The sequence below is a fragment of the Suncus etruscus genome, chromosome 17 (genome assembly GCF_024139225.1).
Source record: "Suncus etruscus isolate mSunEtr1 chromosome 17, mSunEtr1.pri.cur, whole genome shotgun sequence".
NCBI classification, from domain to species: domain Eukaryota; kingdom Metazoa; phylum Chordata; class Mammalia; order Eulipotyphla; family Soricidae; genus Suncus; species Suncus etruscus.
Window position 1 is genome coordinate 23,198,615 of NC_064864.1, and position 22,035 is coordinate 23,220,649.

The 22,035-nt window shown below is 45.1% G+C and overlaps 2 protein-coding genes across 2 annotated transcripts in view; both read left to right on the forward strand.

The window, feature by feature from the left end:
- Window positions 1-5,940, forward strand: LOC126033751 (D-dopachrome decarboxylase-like). The gene is made up of 4 exons (XM_049790758.1): window positions 1-169; window positions 580-755; window positions 2,573-2,673; window positions 5,782-5,940. The coding sequence occupies exons 1-3, from the start codon at window positions 62-64 to the stop codon at window positions 2,643-2,645; spliced, it is 357 nt and encodes a 118-aa protein (XP_049646715.1). The 5' UTR covers window positions 1-61; the 3' UTR covers window positions 2,646-2,673; window positions 5,782-5,940.
- Window positions 5,941-20,166: 14,226 nt separating this feature from the next.
- Window positions 20,167-22,035, forward strand: part of CABIN1 (calcineurin binding protein 1) — a 112,237-nt gene continuing 110,368 nt past the window's right edge. Inside the window, exons 1-2 of the mRNA XM_049790637.1 lie at window positions 20,167-20,210; window positions 21,786-21,866. Of these exons, the coding sequence (XP_049646594.1) occupies window positions 21,864-21,866 (3 nt within the window). The 5' untranslated portion in view covers window positions 20,167-20,210; window positions 21,786-21,863. The remainder of the gene's footprint in view (window positions 20,211-21,785; window positions 21,867-22,035) is intronic.

Below are 22,035 nucleotides of genomic sequence, written 5' to 3' on the forward strand. Positions count from 1 at the left end.
AAGACCCGCATTCTTGGGCTGCAGCAGCTTCGCGCCAGTTCCCTGCACACAACAACTCAAGATGCCATTTGTAGAGCTGGACACGAACTTGCCCGCCGACCGTGTGCCCGCGGGCCTGGAGAAGCGGCTCTGCGCGGCCACCGCCTCCATCCTGGGCAAACCCGCGGAAGTGAGCAGGGGGCCTGGGGTCTAGGGGGATCGGATGGGAGGGAGATTGGGGTATCAGGGAATCGAGATCTGTCCATACTCGGGGTCCCCAACCAGGACCTAGTTCAACCCCCCTCACCCCCAGCCCCTATGGCTTCTGGCTGATCCTTCCCAGAAGGATTTTATTGATTAAAATTAATCTATTTATTAAAATAAATTAATTTATTGATTAGAATTAATTGATTGATTGATTGATTAGAATTCATTTCATTAATAAAGCCATATGATCTCCAAGGACCCTCCTTACCTGTGCCCCAAGCCTGACTTACCCTGCATGCGTTCCCCTCTACCTTCACCTGGCTTGGGTCCTGGGCACCTCCACCAACCAGGGCCTGCACCGACCTCGGGCGGGACTTTCTTGTTTCCCCGCAGCGGGTGAACGTGACGGTGCGGCCGGGCCTGGCTATGGCGGTGAACGGCACGTCGGACCCCTGTGCTCAGCTGCTCGTGTCCTCCATCGGTGTGGTGGGCACTGCGGAGGAGAATCGCAACCACAGCGCGCGTTTCTTTGAGGTTCTCACCAAGGAACTGAATCTGGGCCAGGAACGGTGCGTAGAGGCTGGTCCCGAGATGGCTTGGGGGCAGGGACAGTAATCCTGGAACTTATCCTAAGGTTGGGGAAATGTTGCCTGCCCTGGGGGAAAAAGGCCTACTACAATCCCAGGGCCTTGCTCCCTGACCCACTTGGGTCTCCTTTCTAGTCGGTTGGAGAGGGAGCAAATAGTGTTTGGCTCTACAGTAACTTCTGAGGAGGCCTGGCCTCCACCATTTATCTGTGAGATGGGAAAATTCCTTGAAATGGGTGGTTTAGGGGTTGCAAAAGGACCTATGGGGTGCTAGGCCTGGAATTCTTCACCTGGCAGGGTACTCTAACAATGCTATAGCCATTTGCCATCTGCCTTCAGGCTTCTCCAGATCATAGAAAATCAAGTCTGGGTGAGGAGGAATTCTGGGTATGTCCTGTCACTGTGACCTTTGGGCCTGTGACCTAATCAGGTTCCAGAGTTTTGTGGGAAGGTCGGGGAGCAGAGGTAAAAACCAGGGGCCTGGTTGACTCAGAGACCTGGCTTCTGGGTCTAGCACAACTCAGGAATGCCAGACAAATTATAGTTCAGAGCTTTCTCTTTTTTTTAATAGAGGGTAAGGTATTAAATGACCTCCTAAGAAGTCCTGTCCAGGTTTGTGAATCCACAGCAGAGTTAAAGATTATTTCTGGGGTCAGGGAGATGGCGCAGAAGACTTGAGTATGTTTTGCATGTGGGAGTCCTGGGTTTGCTCTCCAGCACTTTCTGGTTTCTCCATCACTGCTGGGTATGGCCCCAAATAGAAAACAAACACTTTTTTTTTTTTTCTGGGTGAAAGTATTCCTGAGCCAAGTCTAATTCTATAAGGAATTAAGGGGATTCAATGTTTGCAAGAATCTTCTAGAATGGAATCTCTGTTGGCCCAAAATGAAACCTCTGTTGGTGAGATTCCTTTGGGAAGTAGCCCCAAATGGTGCCTGCTCAAAGCTGATCCTCAAACTGGGAGAGATAATTTTAACAATCATTGAAAATATTTACAATGAGGGGTGGAGGAGACAGAGTGGTAGCACAGAGGGTAGAGCAGTTTGATCCCCAATATCTCATATGGTCCCCCGAGCCTGCTAGGAATAATTTCTGAGCACAGAGCCAGAATAATCCCTGAGTGCTACCAGTTGTGACCCCAAAAACAAACAAACAAAAAAGAAAGAGAATGTTTACATTTTTTTAATGGACTAGGTATGCTCTGTAGGTAAGTACTTAGCATGTGAGGTCTCATTTGATCCTGCAAGCTTTGTCCCCTTGTCCACACTGCTTCTTGCAGATTTTCATCCCCATGAAGTAGATACCTACCTCTTTTAGCTCTATAATTCAGGTGGGAAATACACTATCATGCACAGCCTGTTTCCTATTCTCCCAGGCTGTCCCGGTAGCCTGGTGCTCTTCTTTTTATCATGTCCATAGCATATTCACTTGGGCCACAAATACTTGTGGTGCTGACCCTGTGCCAATCTGATGTTGAGCCAGGCTCTGAATTGGCTGGAACCTGGTGCCTCCAGTGAACTGGCACTTTGGAAGCTGCCCCTTTGATGCCATAGCATCCCAGTGGCAACAGTCTCCTGTGTTGAGTATCTGTTGAGGAACAGCCACTGTTCCTGTTCTGAGAGGCTCACTTCTTCGCTAGTGGTTGGAGGAGAGATCCTATCTGAAATGACAGACTAGCCAAATGTCTGATGGGCTAAGGCAGATGGACCCTGGAGCTCATGGTAAGAGTGCCTGGGGCCTTAGAATATTGGACCTTGTTAGCAAGGAGTTGATGGCATCTTCCTCTCTGTTTCCTAAAGGATAATCATTCGCTTTTATCCGGTGGAGCCTTGGCAGATTGGCAAGATGGGGACCGTGATGACTTTTTTATGATTGGCATAGAAGTGATTCGAGGGCATCTGTGAGTGAGCCACCCCTTCCTGAGAGGTTTGCTGGCAGAGTAAGGATGTGGTGGATGCCAGCTTCTGACACCCCTTGATGCAGACATGTCTGGGCCCCACAGTCCCCTTATTCTGGTACACATACAAAATAAAGGAGTGTTCGACTTTCATACATATGTTCTTTACCTCCCTTGATCTCTCCCTGGCATCTCTGGGCCACCCTAGGAAGTGGTGGGCTTTATGAGAAATGGACTTCAGGATACTGGGGCATGGTTATTTCCTGTTCCCAGAGCTACTGTTTCATGTGCTTGGGATGCTTAAATATGAGCTTGGAGGGCTTAGCCTGGAGCCTTCCTTTCCATGTCTGTGTAGGGTTCCTGGACCAGTTATGAGACTTCTCCACTGCAGTGTATCAGAGAATACAAGTTAGTTCTGCCACTGTCTCCCCAGACTTAGCTCCAAATTCCACAGGCTAAAGGATCAGTTTCCTAAGACCTTCTACCTAAAACTAGGCTGTTCCCTAAGCTTCTGATCAACTGGCTCCAAATGAGAAGTTCCTAGATTGCAGCTGCCGGTTACTTCTGCTCTGAGTGGTTATAAATCAGGTTCAGTTAATGTGACATATCACTTCACAGCACCCAACAAAACCCATCATTTACTCTCAATGAAATATTACTAAAGATTGTGGCTGGAGAGATAGCATGGAGGTAGGGCATTTGCTCTGCATGCAGAAGGACAGTGGTTCGAATCCTGGCATTCCAGATAGTCTCCCGAGCATGTAGGAGCGATTTCTGAGTGTACAGCCAGGAGTAACCCCTGAGCGCTGCTGGGTGTGACCAAAATAAAAAAACAAACAAAAAAAGAATTATTACTAAAGATAGAACTCAGGAACAGTCAGTGCAGGAGTAGCTTGGAGTAGGAGGTATGTAGCATGCCCTCTCCGGATGCACCATTCTTACCCAGTTTCTACATGTTCACCAACGTGAATGTTCTTGGTGTCCCTCTTGGGTCTGCTCTCTTTTTTTAACCTTCATGATACTGGAAAACCGATCCCAGGGCTTTACTATGTGTTCTACAGCAGAATTGTACCTTGGCCCTCTTTTTTGCACTTTTTTTGAGGTTTTATTAAGTCATTGTTCATGGCAGTTGAGCTCTGACTGCCCAGACAGTGGGGAGTGGGAGTGAAAGTTCTGCGTTCTCTTCATGTTTCTTTTTTTTTTTTTTTTTTTTTTGTGGTTTTTGGGTCACACCCGGCAGTGCTCAGGGGTTATTCCTGGCTCCAGGCTCAGAAATTGCTCCTGGCAGGCACGGGGGACCATATGGGACGCCGGGATTCGAACCGATGACCTCCTGCATGAAAGGCAAACACCTTACCTCCATGCTATCTCTCCGGCCCCTCTCTTCATGTTTCTTTAGCACTCAGTGCCTACCCACAGGCATTTCCCCAAAGTGTCCTTCATTAATATAACAAGAGATGGGCCCGGAGAGATAGCACAGCGGCGTTTGCCTTGCAAGCAGCTGATCCAGGACCAAAGGTGGTTGGTTCGAATCCTGGTGTCCCATATGGTCCCCCGTGCCTGCCAGGAGCTATTTCTGAGCAGACAGCCAGGAGTAACCCCTAAACATTGCCGGGTGTGGCCCAAAAACCAATATATATATAAAACAAGAGATAAGATTTATCACTGGCAATCCTTAGGGCAGGGGTCTCAAACTCTGCGGCCCTCCCTACAACATTTTGTGGCCCTGCCCTGAGGAATCTTTTTTTGTTTTGCTTTGTTTTAGTTGTTAGTTGTTTGGGTCACACCCCCCCCCAATGTTCAAGGCTTATTACTGACTTTGCACTCAAGGGTCACCCCGACTTTGCCTCCTGTGGCCCCCAGGTAAATTGAGTCTGAGACCCCTGCCTTAAGGTATTCCAAGAGTTTGGGGAGCTGTCTGACAGCTAGGAAATATATTTTACTCATCCAAAAGAAATATATATGCATATATGTTTCCGATAACTCACAATATTGCAACGCTCATTGTGTCAGGTTGTGGGGCCCAGAATCTGGTTCTAGTTATAACCTTTGCCTGGGTGGGGAGCAGGAAGGGTTAGACTTAAGGAATGTTCTCTGGATGTTTCCAAATTCCATGGCAGAGGTCCTCAAACTTTTTAAACAGGGAACCAGTTCACTGTCCCTCAGACTGTTGGAGGGCCAGACTATAGTTTGAAGAAAGAAAAACTGGGCGGCCGGAGAGGTGGCGCTAGAGGTAAGGTGTCTGCCTTGCAAGTGCTAGCCAAGGAGGGACCTCGGTTCGATCCCCCAGCATCCCACACCAAAAAAATTAAAAAAAAAGAAAGAAAAAAGAAATACTGAACAAATACCTATCCACACTGCACATCTTATTTTCTTTTTTTTTTTTTTTTTTTTTTTTTTGTTTGTTTTTTTGGGTCACACCCAGCAGTGCTCAGGGGATACTCCTGGCTCCATGCTTAGAAATTGCTCCTGGCAGGCACGGGGGACCATATGGGACACCGGGATTCAAACTGATGACCTTCTGCATGAAAGTCAAATGCCTTACCTCCATGCTATCTCTCCGGCCCCTGCACATCTTATTTTAAAGTAAAAAAAAATAATAATAATAATGGGAACAAATACAATATTTATAATTAAGAACAAGTAAAATTAAATCAACATACTTACCAGTATTTTAGTGGGAACTATTGGTCTGCTTTTGAGGGGCTGTCATTTGAGGACCCCTGCCCGAGACAGAAGAGGAGTCTAGAGACAGGAGGAGGAGGAAAGCTGTACGTCCCATGCATATGCACTGTGGAGCCAGAATGAGTTGGCTGCTAAACAGGACAGGCTGAGGTGGCAAAAACACCTACTAGGCTGGGTAAATGTTCTCAGCGTGCCACATGTGGCCGGTATGCCAAGTTTGAGGAACCCTGACCTATGAAATGGATAAGAATTCTCTAGTTTTGTAGCTTGTAAAATCCACATCCTGAACTGGAACAGCAACCATCTATCCCTAGAAACAGAAAGGAGGGGGGGTGCTATTGCCCAACCTTTGCATGCTTTAGCATTTCTGAGGGAAAAAGGGCTGGGTGTGTGGAAACCTGAATCTCCTTTTCAATTTATTTCCAGAGATTTGATGCAGAGTTTATATCTCATGACCTTTGGATGCCACAATGGACATTTACCTTGTACACCCGATGGTCAAAGCATCTGTTAGTACACCACCACATTGAAGCAGCATTTACTTGTATATACTTCATGATAGCTAATAAAATTTATTTTAGTGAATATACCTGGGTCTGTTGTTTGTGCCTGCTTACTACTGAGGGCTCTAGTTAGATGCTAGTATTTCTTTCCCTGGCTTCCAGTTCCAACTGTTGCAAAATAAAAATACACGAGTGCCAAGACTGCACCCCACATGTCATGTTTCTAATTCCTTAGGTGGACAGGTCTTGTGAAGCAGGGTAGCGGTGGAGAAATAATACATCAAGCAGTTAGGATCAGAGTCAGTCAGCTTTTCACTTTATGGCCTCTCTCTGCCATGTGCTCCCTCTATGCCTCCTAAAACCAGATCTGCTCTCTTTATTATCCAGAACCACATCTACTAGGATGGGGGAAGGTCCTGTAATCCTGGTGAGCTTTTTCTTTTTTTTTTCTTTTTTTTTTTTATTTTTGGGCCACACCCGATGATGCTTAGAGGTTACTCCTGGCTATGCGCTCAGAAGTCGATCCTGGCTTGGGGGGACCATATGGGAGGCCGGGGGATCGAACCGTGGTCCATCCTAGGCTAGCGCTGGCAAGGCAGACACCTTACCTCTAGCGCCACCCTGCCAGCCCCGAGCTTTTACATACCAAAGAAAGGGTTTACTGGGAAGAGGAAGTTGGGGGAACACCTTTGTTTAGGGTTGTAGGTAGTCTTACCTTATAGACATTTATTTCTTCTTGCTTCTAAAGGGACTTGGGTGAGATGAGTTTAAGGAAAATATGAGCCCAAAGATGGAGCCCAGGCCTAACCCTAGCTGAGACCAGAGAACAACCTCCTAATAGATTTACACTTTTTATCTCTCTGTGGTGAAAGTGGCAAGTCATCTGCCTGTTTATGGGGGTAGTCCCTCTCCAGCTCATTAACTCTTCTTTCCCCATTGTTGTAGAACCACTTTTTTTTTTTTCGGGCCACACCCGTTTGATGCTCAGGGGTTACTCCTGGCTAAGCACTCAGGAATTGACCCTGGCTTGGAGGGACCATATGGGACGCCGGGGGATCGAACCGTGGTCCTTCCTTGGCTAGCGCTTGCAAGGCAGACACCTTACCTCTAGCACCACCTCGCCGGCCCCTTAGAAATTTAAATATATTTTGTGTTTGTGGTAGAACCACTTTGTTTTTTTCTTTCCCCATTGTGACCTTTGGAAGTTTTTGGGATTTTCTTGGGAGGTCTGGGTGTATGTGTGTGAGGTTCTTACTAGCCAAATGGGCTAATGCTTCAGAGTATGGGCACAAACTGTGATGCTGCTCATGCCCTGGGTGCTGAGGATACCTAGACTACCTTAGGGGTGTTGGGGGCCTCAAGGGCCACACCCAGTGATACTTGGGGAAAACCATGTGGTGCTGGGAATTGAACCCTGGTAGGGCACATGCGAGGCTTGCACCCTAATGGCTGGACTATCTTTCTGGCCAGGCTTTGATTTTTGGTGGATGGGAATTCTGTGTTGCTAGGAACTGATGTGTGGCCTGCACAGTTTCTCATCTCCAGACACCTGCCACACAGCCTCCTGCTGCTCAGATTGCTATTCTTTTTTTTTTGTGTGTGTGATGCCAGGACTTTACCCATATATTATTAAACCACATGCTGAAGATTTTTTATCTGTCATTTGAACTATTTTCACCCCCAGAAAATCTTTCAAGATATGGTTTAGATGGGTGTCGCATCCAAAACTGCTAGTCACGTTCCTTCTTTCCCAAGACTTTACTTCTCTCAAAACCAAGATGTGACTCAGTTCTACCTCCAAGCATATCAGAAAATTATGTTATACTGATGATTTGAATTCAGCATGATTTTACCATAAGTAAAATTGAAAATACAAAGAGAAAGCCGTAATACAGTTTCCTGTTGAAACCATTCTTGCTGGGGTCAGGGAGATGGCTCAAAGGGCTGAACGCATGGTTTGCCTGTGGGAGGAGGCCCTGGATGGATCTACTAGATCCCGTAAGCACCCAGGAGCGACTCCAGATCACCCCTGGGTGTAGCTCAAACACGACAACCACCACCACTATAAATAAACCATCCCTGCAGGTTGCAAGCAGCCATGTATTTCAACAGGCACCAGTTCTTCCCTAAAAAAAAAAAAAAATGCTTAGCAGAACCTTTTCAGCCTGAGACTGAAGTCAGACTTTGGAACCGCTGGCTCAGGAATTCTGTTCCACCCACTGGATCTTGTTCTGCACCCTTAACCCCACTTGCTTCGACCTCTGTCTTCTGGGCTTGGGAGCTTTTTTAGGAGAGTGGTTAGGAGGCCTGGGGGAAATAAAAAAGAGGATGCATTTCCTCTGCCAGTTCCCTCAATCTTGCTCTAAGGAAGACTTTCGATGGATTCCAGTCCAGGATGCAACAATAAACAACGCAACATTTAGCTCCTGCTAGGCTTAGGCACCGAATTACATGCTTCCCGCGAAACCAGAATCCCTCGTCTAGAGAGAGTCCAGCAGGCTGCCCAAGGAGGTCGAGCAATTCACCAGGCGCTCCGGCTCTCGCTGATTGGCTGAAGGGGTCGGCACGGAAGCCAGTGGGAGAGCCGCTTGCTACTAGGCGCGAGACGCATGCGCAATTGCCGTGGAGACGCCAAATGAGCTCCGGGCAGCCCGATAAGGGGTGGGGTTCTTTAGAGCCGCGAGCGTGGGGGAGATCCTGGAGCCGGGGCCCCCGCGATCGATACCACGGGTGGGGTGGGCGAGTAGCTCAGAAGGGGGAAACCGAGGCCAGAGCGCGTGGGCATCTAGATTGGCTTTCGCAGCTGTCCCTGGGACCTGCGATGGGCTGCAACCTAGTGGGTGGTTCCCCTTGACTGTAAGCTGGAGCCACCATTGATTCTTGGATGCAAAAATCGGGCCCTCACCTTCGGCTCGTGACCTCTCGGAGCGGCCTTTCGAGGTGAGCGCTGGGCCCTGCACCCTCTTGCAGGGTGGGGAACCAAGGCCGAGGAGGCGATGGGACTTGCCCCCCAATCTTCAGGTCTCACCCTGGAGCCCAGTTGCCGGCTGGCACAGTGGAAATTGATCAGCCTGCCTCTCTCCCGCCTGGAGGTTGGCCCACTGCTGTTTTGTGTTTTAGGAAGCCATCAATGAACTCTTAGTTACTCTAGGGGGGGTCGGGCTGCTGAAGGCCAATTGTTTCATCTATGGAATCCGTAGCAGGCTAGAATCTAATACCCTGCGATCTTGGGCAGGGGGTCCCTCAACTTTTGTTGTCCATGCAATAACATTGACAGTAGGGGTGATTTGGGCCTATAAGAATGATCATCTACTCTCTCTGAAGCCTTTGGGGACTCGACACTGGCTTTGTATTGTGGATACAAAGACAAGAGCAAGTCAGTGTGGTACAACGCAGTTTTACTTTATGAGTTCCAAAATGAAATCTTAGGCAATTTTTTTATATGCCATGATTTATTTATTTATTATTTTAGCCATTAAAAATGTACAAACTGGGGCTGGGAGGTAGCGTTGCTGGAGGCTTCTCCCAGATGCTCAGATGAGGGCACCCATTTGTTCCCTGGTGTTGTCTATGTAAACATTGGTTTCCCTTTTATCCCTTTATTTTTCTCCAGACTATCAGATCTGGTCCCAAAACAACAAAACAACAACAAAATTAAAAATAAAAACTTCTATTTTTGCAGTGGGCTTTTATACCCTAGTATTAGGCTTAAATATTAGGCTTTTATACTCCTAGTCTGTCCCACAGGTTCTTCAAGTAGAGATAGGTTCCAGTGAAGAACCCCCTGATTCAGGATGGTTACAGCCAGGGGAGTGCTGCATGCAGGCTTCCTTCCCAGGAAAGTGCATGTGAGGAAACATCAAGGCTTATCACTGGAGCTGGATGCGGAGGTTCTCAGAGTTTGCAGTTGTTTCTTTTGAGTTCTTAAGGCCTTGGAAACTATGTTCTAAAAGAGTTTGGAAACTTGAGGGTTTGAAAAAATATATCCGAAATGTATCCAAGAACTGTCTTTTTGGGTGGGAGGAGGGGTGGTTGGGCCACCCCACCTGGCTCAAGGATTATTCAGTGTTCTGGAGTCACTTTTGGAGGGACCGTTCGGGCTTGAACCTGGGACAGCTGCATGCCTTAAACTCTGTACTGTTGCTCCAGCCCAGGCTGGCATCTGTGGTGAACAGTAGTAGGACATGGCCCTCGTCCTTACTTAGTCTTAATACTTAATAGTATGCATGACAAATGAATATTGTTGAATGAGTCTAAGTGGGTGTTTCTTTTTTTTTTTTTTTGGTTTTTGGGCCACACCCGGCGGCGGCGCTCAGGGGTTACTCCTGACTGTCTGCTCAGAAATAGCTCCTGGCAGGCACGGGGGACCATCTGGGACACCAGAATTCGAACCAACCACCTTTGGTCCTGGATTGGCTGCTTGCAAGGCAAATGCCGCTGTGCTATCTCTCCGGGCCAGTGGGTGTTTCTTTTTATACTTTTTTTTTTTTTTTTTTTTTAAATTTTGGGGCCATATCCAGTAGTGCTCAGGGATTACTCCTGCTCTGCTCTCAGAAATCGCTCCTGGCAGGCTCTGGGGACCATAATGGGATGGCAGGGATTGAACCCATGACTGTTAGGGTCGGCCGCTTGCAAGGCATACGTCCTACCGCTGTGCTATCTCTCCAGCCCCATTCTTTTTATACTTTTAAGCAAGTCTAGGTTTAACCAACCTGGCCGGTTTGCTCAGTTGGTTAGAGCGTGGTGCTAAAAGTTTAGGTTTAGAGAAAGTTTCAACAGTTTCCTTATGTCCTGGAATTAGCTTTCCTTAAAGTTAGCATCTAATGTAATTTCTGTACAAAGATGTACCATAAGAAGCTAGTTTTATCAACTCTAAAACTAGTTTGAATTTCACCAGTTTTTCACTGATGATTTTTGTTTTCCATTCTAGTACCCTATCTAAGATCTCATATAAATTATTTCTCCTTAGTCTCCTCCGGTCTTAACAGTTTAGCCTTTTCTTGTCATTCTTGACTTTATTTTTTAGTAGTGAAGGGGGCACTCCTGGCTCTACACTCAGGAATCAATCCTTGCAGTGGTTGGGATACCATATGGGATGCCGAAGATCAAAGCCCAGGAAATCTAACCCAGTTTGACTGAGTGCAAGAAAAGCACCCTTCTGGCTGTAGGCCCTTTATTATTCTTGACTTTTGATTAAAGATTATTGCTTAAGTGTTCTTGTTTTTGGCAATGTTCAGGGGCTCACATTCAGTGGTGCCAGGGTACCATGCAGTGCTGGGACTGAACCTACACTTCCTACATGTAAGCTTTGAGCGACCTCTCTGCCCCTGGATCAGTTATTTTGTCCTTATCTCTCAACTTAGCTTGTCTAATGGTTTCTCATTTTTGGAGGGAAGTTTTTCATTTTGGTCAGAAACATTTAATACATTACATTTGTGGATCAGGTGAAAGAATTCTGTATGTTCACATGTCTTATTATTGATGGAATTTTCCTTGAAAATAGGATGCAAGTTGGTGTCTACAGGTTTCTGTACCATAAAGTTATTATCTTTTCCTTTTTATTTCTATAATGCTTCTTTGATCTCAGGAATCTTTGTTGTGTGATATTAAGGTTGTTTTCAGTGTGTTGCCATTACAAATTATGCTTGAGCAATGAATAATCCTGATGAATAATTCTTCATATAGATTTTAATATTGTTGGGAGTACATCTTTGGGGTAGATGTCTAGAAGTGAAATTACTAGGTTAAAAGCAAGTACACAGTAATTTTGTTAACTATTTCAACAATTCCCTCCATAGTAATTGTTCCAATTTGCATACCTAACTACAACATATTAGAATAGTGCCTGTTTCTGAAACCTCACACTAGCCAACAGTGTTTTGTAGTTTGAATTTTTGCCAGTGTGATAAGAGAGATAAACCCAAAGAAAGAAGGGGTGTTTCTGTAGTATTTAATATGCATTATTTCTTTTCTTTTTATTAAATATATTTTTTATTTAAGTAACATGATCATTTTTGGGTTACAGTCATAACCAGAACACCCCCCTTCACCAGTGCAACATTACCCCCTCCCCCCTTCCCATCCCCTGCCTGTATTCGAGACAGGCATTCTACTACATTTATTTGTTTTTAAGTTCAGTAAGTTGTATTTTTTTCCTTAAAGGATAAGAGTAAAAAAATATAGTAAAGGTGTGATAGTGGCAATGGCCAATGTTTGCATAGGTCCAGAAAAATGGAGAAAATGGAAAAAAAGTCCTTGACCTGTTTACAAAAAGGCCTCACCCCAGAAGTTTATTGGCATAAGACAGACTCTGGGTTCCAGGCATACCAGTTCATCCAACTCCAGTCATTCTCAAGGTCCCGGTGAAATTTTTTTCACAATTTAGCTATTGTTGGTATCAGACTCTTAATAATATGCATTATTTCTAATATAAATGATTTGGAACATTTTTTCATATGTTTGAGAGACAGTTGCCTTTTATATGTCTGCTTTTATTTGTTTTTTGGTCCCTCAGTTTTGTGCATGTATTTTTAAAAATATTATAAGTTGTGATAAAATGTACTTAACATTGGGTTGGCCTCGTAGGGGCAACTCCTGGTGATTCTTTTTTGTTTGTTTTGTTTTTGTTTGTTTTTGGGTCACACGCGGTGACGCTCAGGGATCACTCCTGACTATGTGCTCAGAAATGGTTCCTGGCTTGGGGAACCATATGAGACACCGGGGATCGAACCCAGGTCTGTCCTGGGTCGGCCACATGCAAGGCAAACACCCTACTGCTTTGCTATCGCTATGGCCCCTCCTGGTGATTCTATGGCCAACTGGTGTATTGCTTGAGGGAGACCATGTGGTGATGGGCGTCACAGTAGGTGATTTGTAAAACAAGCACCTTAACCTAGCTTGCAATATCTTTCTGGCACAATTATTTTATGTAGTTATTTTTTTTTTTTTTTTTTGTGGTTTTTGGGTCACACCCGGCAGTGCTCAGGGGTTATTCCTGGCTCCAGGCTCAGAAATTGCTCCTGGCAGGCACGGGAGGACCATATATGGGACGCCGGGATTCGAACCGATGACCTCCTGCATGAGAGGCAAACGCCTTACCTCCATGCTATCTCTCTGGCCCCTTTATGTAGTTATTTTTAAAAAGTTACATAAAAACTTTATATCAATTCTTTTTAGTATCAGTTACAGTAGTGTTAACCTTCCTGGTTTTTTTTTTTTTTTTTTTTTTTGGTTTTTGGGTTCACCCAGCTGTGCTCAGGGGTTACTCCTGGCTGTCTGCTCAGAAATAGCTCCTGGCAGGCACGGGGGACCATATGGGACACCGGGATTCGAACCAACCACCTTAGGTCCTGGATCGGCTGCTTGCAAGGCAAACACCGCTGTGCTATCTCTCCGGGCCCAACCTTCCTGGTTTTGATGTCCCAGTTACTATATCTTTCCTACCACCAAAGTGCCCAAGACCCTCCACCACTATCGTTGTGCCATCTTCAGCCTGTCTCCTCCCTCCCATCACCAATCCCCACATGGCTTGGTCATCTGAAATAGACTTTATAATAAAAGGTTAAATGTTTGTCCCCATTTAATTTTGCTTGTTTTCTTGTTTTGTTTATATATCATAGATGAGTAGATAATCTGATATTTGTCCTTTTCCTCTGACTTATTATTATTATTATTATTATTATTAATTATTACTATTCCCTTCTGTTCCCTCCAAGTTGCAGCAAACTGCAAGATTTTATCTTTTATTAAAGTTGCATAGTAATCTGTTATATATGTATACTACAACTTCTTTATTCATTTTTCTGTTGCTGAATGTTGATGTTGTTTCCATATCCTGGTTATTGATGTACTTAGTGCTGCAGTGAATATAGGCTTGAATACATTTTTCTCAAATTTATGTTTTTGTGCTCCTGGGATAGATGCCAAGAAGTGGGATCAGTGGGTCATACATAAGTTTTATTCTTTTTGTTTGTTTGTTTGTTTTTGGGTCACACCCTGCAGCACTCAGGGGTTACTCCTGGCTTCATGCTCAGTAATCACTCCTGTCAGGCTCGGGGAACCGTATGGGATGCTGGGATTCGAACCAATGACCTTCTGCATGAAAGGCAAACCCTTACCTCCATGCTATCTCTCTGACCCCATAAGTTTTATTCTTAGTGCTGTGTTTGTTTGTTTGTTTTTCCAGACAGGGGTCCATTCTCACAGAGCCTAGGCTCACTTCTGGCTCTGTTCAGGGATCACTCTTGGAGTGGAAGGCTCAAAAATTGGGGACCAAACCCTGGTTGGCTGCATTCAAGAGAAGTACCCTCTCTACTCTACCCAATACTTCTGGCATTTCTTGGGGCACCCTATGTTCTGCTGGGGATTTAACTAGGGTTGGTGGGATGCAGGATCCGCTTGGCCACTGTATTAACTCTCTGGCCTCTGGTCATATGATTTTTATCTTTCCTTTTGTTAGTGTTGTGGATTATATTGATTTGCATAGATTGAACCATCCTTGCATTCCTGAGATGAATCTCACTTGATCATAGTATATGATCTTTTTACTATTTTGTTGGGTTCAGTTTGCTGATATGTTGTTGAGAATATTTACATTAGTATTTAGGCATTCAGCAGTAATATTTTCTTTTTTTAGTAGTATTCTGTTTTTGGTAGTAGGGTAATATTGGATCTATAGACATTGTTAGGAAGTGTTTTCATTTCAACATCTTGGAAGAGCTTTTGGAGTACAGTTAGTAAGTTTTAATTAATTAATTATTGGTCCTCCTAAGCAGTGCTCAGGAATCTGGGTACCACTTGGCCTGACCGCACAGGCCAGACAAGAACCATTGATATTTATTTATTGTTTTTTTTGTTTGTTTTGTTTTTGACTACACCTCCCTCGTGAGGCTCAGAGCTAACTCCTGACTTGTACTCAAAAATCTCTCGTGGTGATGTTCGTGGACCATGTGGGATTGGGGGGATTGAACCAGGATTTGCTGTGTGCAAGGCAAACATTGTACCTTCTGTGCTGATAGCTTCTTTTTCAGTGAAACTAACTGTGGTTCTTTGTATCAGAGCTGTATACGAAGTTATGCTCTGTGATACATTCCTAAGGGCTGTTCTGCTGTGATTGCTTTACATTTAACAGTGCCTTGAGGGCCCGGAGAGATAGCACAGCAGCGTTTGCCTTGCAAGCAGCCGATCCAGGACCAAAGGTGGTTGGTTCGAATCCCGGTGTCCCATATGGTCCCCCGTGCCTGCCTGGAGCTATTTCTGAGCAGACAGCCAGGAGTAACCCCTGAGCACCGCCGGGTGTGGCCCAAAAACTAAAAAAAAAAAAAACAAAAAAAAACAGTGCCTTGAAATTCTGTGCTTGGTAAGTGAAGCCATGCTGGGATCTATTAGGACTATAGCTGCTGTTGCATGGCTGTGGCTGTGAGGTGTGAGTGCTGCTTTCAGGATTTCAGCAGGACTGGGACTCAGCTTGTTCCGGTCCCCAAAATTTTCAGCCCCAAGACTGAATGACTTTTAGTGACTTGGTTTGCCTAATCTGTCAAGATTAATGATAAAGCAGTAAAGCTGGACCTTTGCTTATTACATGGAAGCTGCTGTATAATCTTGTCTATTATTTTTTGTTTGTTTGTTTTTTGAGTTTGGGGCCACACCTCGCAATGATCAGGGCTTACTCCTGGCTCTGCACTCAGGAATTAGACCTGGTGGTGCTCGGAGGACCATATGAATGCAGAAAATGGAACCCATGTTGGCTGTGTGCAAGGCGCACAAGTACTACCTTCTGTACTCTCTCCAGCCTCATCTTATTACACTCTTGACCTCTCCTAATTATAGAGCTAGGAATAGAGTCAGTTTTTACCCCCCAAAATAAACAAAAATTCATAAAAAAGCCCTGTGAAGCTTTTTGTTTTGCTTAAATGTGCCTTACAATCATAGTAAGAACTATAAGAAGCTAATATTCAAGATATCTAAAGAGTTTCAATAAATTTTAAATCTGGGGGAAAAAATTTAATTTAGGCTGGTCACATGCAAAGCAAGTTATTTTAGCCCCTGTACAGCCCTAAAACTACAAAATTTTTATTTGGGATGATACTTATAATCAAAATAAAAAATCAAAAAATATTTTATTATAAGCATCAACTCAAATATGTTATTAACTCTATTACACAGCCACTAGTAAAAGCAAAACAAATCAACCCCTAAAACTTCCCCCAAACCAAACACTAGAGGGACCAGAAATAAAAACAAAACTAAAAAAATAGGGGCCAGAGTTGTGGCACAAGTGGTACGGTGTTTGCTTTGCATGCGCTGACATAGGACGAACCATGGTTTGATCCCCTGGCATCCCATATGGTCCCCCAAGCCAGGAGCAATTAATGAGCACAGAGACAGGAGTAACCCCTGAACATCAGTGGGTATGGCCCAAAAAACAAACAAACAAAAACAACCAAAAAGCTAACAAAAATATAAAAACTAGTGGATTGAATCTAGGCCTTTAGCATGCAAGGCTTTTTAAGATATCTGTTGATATTTTTCCAACTCTATCAGGGAACTATGTCCTGGAGAGCGCTTGGCACATTTAAGGGCCATATAGTAAAGTTGTAAGTTGGAGATCACAGGCTTTCTTTTATTTATTTATTTATTTTTGAATTTTGGGCCACACCCGTTGATGCTCAGGGGTTACTCCTGGCTATATACTCAGAAATTACCCCGGGCTTAGGGAGACCATATGGGACGCCAGGGATCGAACTGCAGTGTCCCAGGCTAGCGCTTGCAAGGCAGACGCTTTACCTGTAGCGCCACCTTTCCAGCCCCGAGCACAAGCTTTCAAGTCTACCTTTTGGGAAGATTGGGGGTCATAAGGTTATGAATTCATTCTTTTTGAGGGAGATACTGGGAGGTTTGCCAGCAGTACTGGGGGTGATAGGGTGATTGGGTGCTTGGACCCAGAGATGCAGTACTGCACAGGCCTGGTGGTGATTGGTGGCCTGTGCAGTGCAGGAGATTGAATTTAAGGCCTTCTGCATGCCAGGCCTATACTCTTACCATTTGAGCTATCTTTCTACCCCTGGTCTGACCTCTTATCTAGTTGTTTCACTCTTGGCTGTCATACAGCTGGTAACATGATTATTTGAGATATTGTTTGAAGTATACCACAGTTTTTTCACTTTTCTTTTGCTTTCTCTTCCTAGACTGAGTAATTTCAATGATGGTGCCATTTTCAGATTTGCTGGCCCTTCTTCCTGTTTAGCTCTCTTGTTGAACCCATCTAATGAGTTTCTTATTGCAGTTGTATTTTTTCAGCACCATAGTCAGCTCAGGAGCTGCTCCTGGCAAATGCTCAGGAGACCACCTGGTCCTGGGGATTGAACCCAAAGATTCTTGTCTTTTTTTTTTTCGGGCCACACCCGTTTGATGCTCCGGGGTTACTCCTGGCTAAGTGCTCAGAAATTGCCCCTGGCTTGGGGGGACCATATGGGACGCCGGGGAATGGAACCACGGTCCTTCCTTGGCTAGCGCTTGCAAGGCAGACACCTTACCTCTAGCGTCACCTCGCCGGCCCCAGATTCTTGTCTTCTTATTTTTATTTTTTATTTATTTATTTTTTTTGCTGCTGCTGCTGCTGCTATTGCAGCAGTGCTGGGCATGCACCTGTGTGATACAAGGTGTCACATTCATCTGTACTGGATGGTTCCAGGGATTGGATCAAGCTGCCTCTGAATCCCAATCTTGAAGATTCTTCAGACCCTTGGTACATTTTGTCAATTTGCTTTCCATAGTCTCACTCATTTATGGGTTTTAAGAAAAATAAAAGACATTATTGTAATAATGCCCAGAGATGAGGGCTGGAAGAACCGGCTCTTGATAAAGCTCACCACAAAGAGTGGTGAATGCAGTTAGAGAAATAACTACACTAACAACTACTCGCTTGGAAATCTACCTTTTTTTTTTTTTTTTGGCCACACCCGTTTGATGCTCAGGGGTTACTCCTGGCTAAGCGCTCAGAAATTGCCCCTGGCTTGGGGGGACCATATGGGACGCCGGGGGATCGAACCACAGTCCTTCCTTGGCTAGCGCTTGCAAGGCAGACACCTTACCTCTAGTGCCACCTCACCGGCCCCCCTTTTTTTTTTTTTTTTTTAATCTACCTTTTTTTTTAATTTTTAGGTCACACCCGGTGACCCTCAGGGGTTACTCCTGGCTCTGCACTCAGAAATCAATTCTGGCAGGCTCTGGGGAACATATGGGATGCTGGGAATTAAACCAGGGTCTGGTCTGGGTTGACCACATGCAAGGCAAATGTCCTACAGCTGTGCTATTGCTCCAGCCCCTATCTTCTTTACCTGAACAAAAAGAAACACTTCCCAATTGCTTCTGAGGCTATTCTCACCCTGTGGTTTATTCCAGCTTCACCCTCTTTGGAAGACATTGAAGACATTGCATGTGCCTTTTGCAAACCTGAATGGGTCGTAGAGGTGGAGGGGCAGAAAGGGATTTTTAGATTACCTATTAACATAGGTTTTCTTTTCAGTAGGAAAAAATAGTTTGATTTTTTTAGAATGGAACAATCCTGAAAAGAATTAGAAGGCTTTTGTTGTTTTTGTTTTGGGGCCATACCCAGTGGTCCTTAGGGCTTACTCCTAGCCTTGTGCTTAAGGATTATTCCTGGCTGAATTTGGAAGTGCTGGGGGTTAAGCCCAGGTTGACTGAATGCAAAGCAAATGCCATATCTGCTGTGATATCTCTCTAGCCCTAAGAATTAGGAAATTTCAAAATTCAGCTTCTTCTTGAGAATCTTCTTGGCCCCACTAGTCATAGCCTGATATCCTGGGGAACTTTTTTTTCAAGGGTCTGAAAATGATCAGAGAGGCAGGCCAGTACTTTGGTTGCATTTGGGTTAGAAATTTCTCCTAACAGCTGGCTCTGTTCTCAGGAATCTTAGAGGTGCATGGGGGACTACATGTAGTGCCAGCTATTGAATCTGGGTCAGCTGCATGCAAGGCAAGTGCCTTATCTGTTGTGCTATCTCTCCAGCCCCCTTAACTTTTCCTTTGGTCAGTCTCCAGGCTGTGTGCCTCTTGTCACCGTGGATGGATATTGTACTTACCCTGGCCTGTGGGGCTGAGAAACCCCTGGTGAAGGCATAGACCTAACAAATGTGATGGTGTCATGGCAAGGAGTCTCGTTTTCTTTCGGTAGAGCAGGGAGCAGAAATCCTCCATTAATCAGTCAGCCCCTGGTGCGAGGGCTCTCCTGTCCCTGCATACAGCCAACCACCTCCATGCAGGGATCCACTCTCAGCAGTCTTGCTTTTCTCTCCTGAGGATTTAGCTCATATCTAGGATGACCTTCCTCTTGGAGCTGCCTCCTGCCTAAGAGAGAGAACCATGGTGGATGGGTGTCTGGCTAAGTGACTTCTCTCCTCTTTGCTCTTCTGCAGCTAGTGTTGTTTACCTCTGCTGTCAGTTCTGTTGTGTACATGTGGGAAGTGGAATTTGCTGGAAATTGTGGACACTTGAGATTTAAGTTCCGAGGAACTACCATTCTATTTACCACAGCGATCGTACTTCTCACTGATGCTCTTCAATGTGTGTGTATGTATTTGAAATAATAGTCTAGTACTGTATTATTTTCTTTGTTTTGTTTTGGGGTCACATCCGGCAGCACTCAGGGGTTACTCCTGGCTCTATGCTCAGAAATCGCTCCTGGCAGGCTCGGGGGGCCATATGGGATGCCGGGACTCCAACCACCGTCCTGCATGCAGGGCAAACGCCCTACCTCCATGTTATATCTCCGGCCCCTAATACTGTATTTTAATATTACAATTTCTACTTTTGTCATCTTTTTCCCATATCATGTAAGTCACAGTATTCATTGTGACAGGCCTTATGGTGAGGCAGTATTGCCTAGCCTTATTTAATAGCTTAAAAAAAGTTGAATGGAGATTTAATAGTGAGCCGAGGGGAGGCTCAAATCTTCTTACTCTGTGGAGAAGATGGACCCCTGGAGAATTCAGTACCCAGGTGGAAGCTCAAGAATCCATTGCTTTAAGTGCTGGGGAAGGGGAGAAGTGGCTGTTCTTTTCTTTACACAGAGGGGCATGGTTCAGTTTGCCAAGGTTCAAGCATGCTATGCACTTCCAGGGCCTTTTGCCACTTCTGGAACCTTTTATGTTTCCTTCTCTTGCCCTCTCTGACTTGTTTGGTGCCTTACTCACAGGCCTGAACCCAGTTTCTCTGCTGCTGCCTCCAGTCTCTTTGAATCTAGTTCCTGGGGTGTGACCCTCCATGCCCATGACCACAGCCTCTCTCAGCAGCATTATTGTGACATGCTTCAGATATCACCCAACTCACTCAGGTAAGGAGGACTGTTAGTGGGTTTTAAGGGGAGGAAATCTCCAAATAATACTTAGGATTAGCAATACTGGGATTGCTTTTGGCTGGACAGGACCACTCAGTGCTTAAACCCAGGCCTGTGATGTTTGTCAGGCCTAGTAAGGTCCCACAAGGGTCGCTACAGTTGTGCTTGGGGGCTTCCTAGCAGTTGTACCTTAGTAGTGGTGGGGTGAGATGGGGTGCCATGTGGCTTTTTATGTATTCACAGAAGTGGATATCCACTACCATTAATTTTATAGATTTTTTTTGTTGTTGTTGTTTTGGTTCTTGGGCTACACCCGGTGACGCTCAGGGGTTTACTCCTGGCTATATGCTCAGAAATCGCCCCTGGCTTGGTTCACCATATGGAACGCCGGGGGATCGAACCATGGTCTGTCCTAGGTTAGTGTGTGCAAGGCAAACACCCTACCACTTGCACCACCACTCCTGCCCCATCTACCATCAATTTTAGAACCTTTCTACGCCTCAGAAATAAATCTTGGATCAATAAGTAGTTGTGTACATGTATCTCTCTCCCATGCCCTTAAATCTTATTTTTATAGATGTAAATCTGTAAAATGCTCTTCTGAGCATTTCATAGAAACAGAACTAGATGGTGTTTTTGTTTTTTCAAATTGTACAAGGCTGGTGTATGTTGTAGCATATGCCTTTATTTTAGTCTCTTACAACTAAGCAGTAATCCATTGTATAGGCACAGCAGTTTTTATTCACCCATTGAATAGCTGCTGGACATTTAATCCACTTTTAAGCTGCTATGAATGATGCTGTGATAAGCATTCATGAACAGGCCATGGTGTGGACCTGAGAGCTTATTTCTCTGGGGTAGGAGAGTGGCATTTCTGAGTTAGGCATTAACTCTGTGTTAAAATTTCCAGCCCCTGTCTAGACTGGCTTAGCCAAGGGCTATGCCATTTTGCATCCCCCTCAGTGCTGCTTGAAGTTTCTAATTTTTCCACATCTTATCAGTCTTGTTGATTTTGGCAAGCTCTTAACTAGTCAACCTAGCTCTATAATTTTTCCCTGTATGTTTTTAAAATCTAGAAATACTATACTCTGCATATGCCACAGAATATTTGGCATCACTCCTTTTTGTCTCACCTTCCATGCCTGCTCCGGTAACCCTATGTTTACTTTCTCTTCCCACTGCTTTCCTGGTAGTGTCAGCCATTCCTCAGGGCTAAACAGCTTCCTCCTCCCTCTTCTTCATCCAAGGAAATCAAATACTTGACACGCTTAAAAGTTGCCTATGTCCTTTTTATTTGTAAAGAATTGTTTATAATGATCCATTGCTTTGCTGAACAGTGTCCTCTGAGGACCAGAGTTGATCTCAGTCTTTCTGTTCTTCAGAGTTTCTGCTCTCAGGGACAGAGGGACTTTCTGGTAGTAGCCCATATGGCCATCAGGCAGCACTTGCTCACCAGGTGCCCGTGTGACTTGGGCTAGGGAGGCCCATGGACTTGAAGTCTTGCTCCCTGTGGGACCCTGACACTGTGATAGACTCTTCATGGCTTTCTCTCTGTCTCCCTGTTTCTTGCAGGAGACTTTTGGACTGATGCAGCCCCTGCTAATGAAAAGAAGCAATACTTAGCAGCACTCAGCACTCAGCACTTTCAGTATGGTAAGAACTGTTGTTTGCTTATTTGCTGGTATCCAAACTCTTATCACTTCATTCCTGGGGCAGGGTCACCCGGGAGGCTTTTCCTCTGAGGTATCCTTTCTCCAGGAGAGCTTCTGACACATTTGGGGTGTGGGTGCTTGACATTCTATTAAAGTGGTTTGCATGGTCT

Bases quoted from the DNA above. Each gene is read 5' to 3' on its own strand.
- LOC126033751 (XM_049790758.1), top strand. From the start codon at position 62: ATGCCATTTGTAGAGCTGGACACGAACTTGCCCGCCGACCGTGTGCCC. The intron at 170-579 runs GTGAGCAGGGGG...GTTTCCCCGCAG, and splicing joins TCCTGGGCAAACCCGCGGAA to CGGGTGAACGTGACGGTGCG. The intron at 756-2,572 runs GTGCGTAGAGGC...TGTTTCCTAAAG, and splicing joins CTGAATCTGGGCCAGGAACG to GATAATCATTCGCTTTTATC.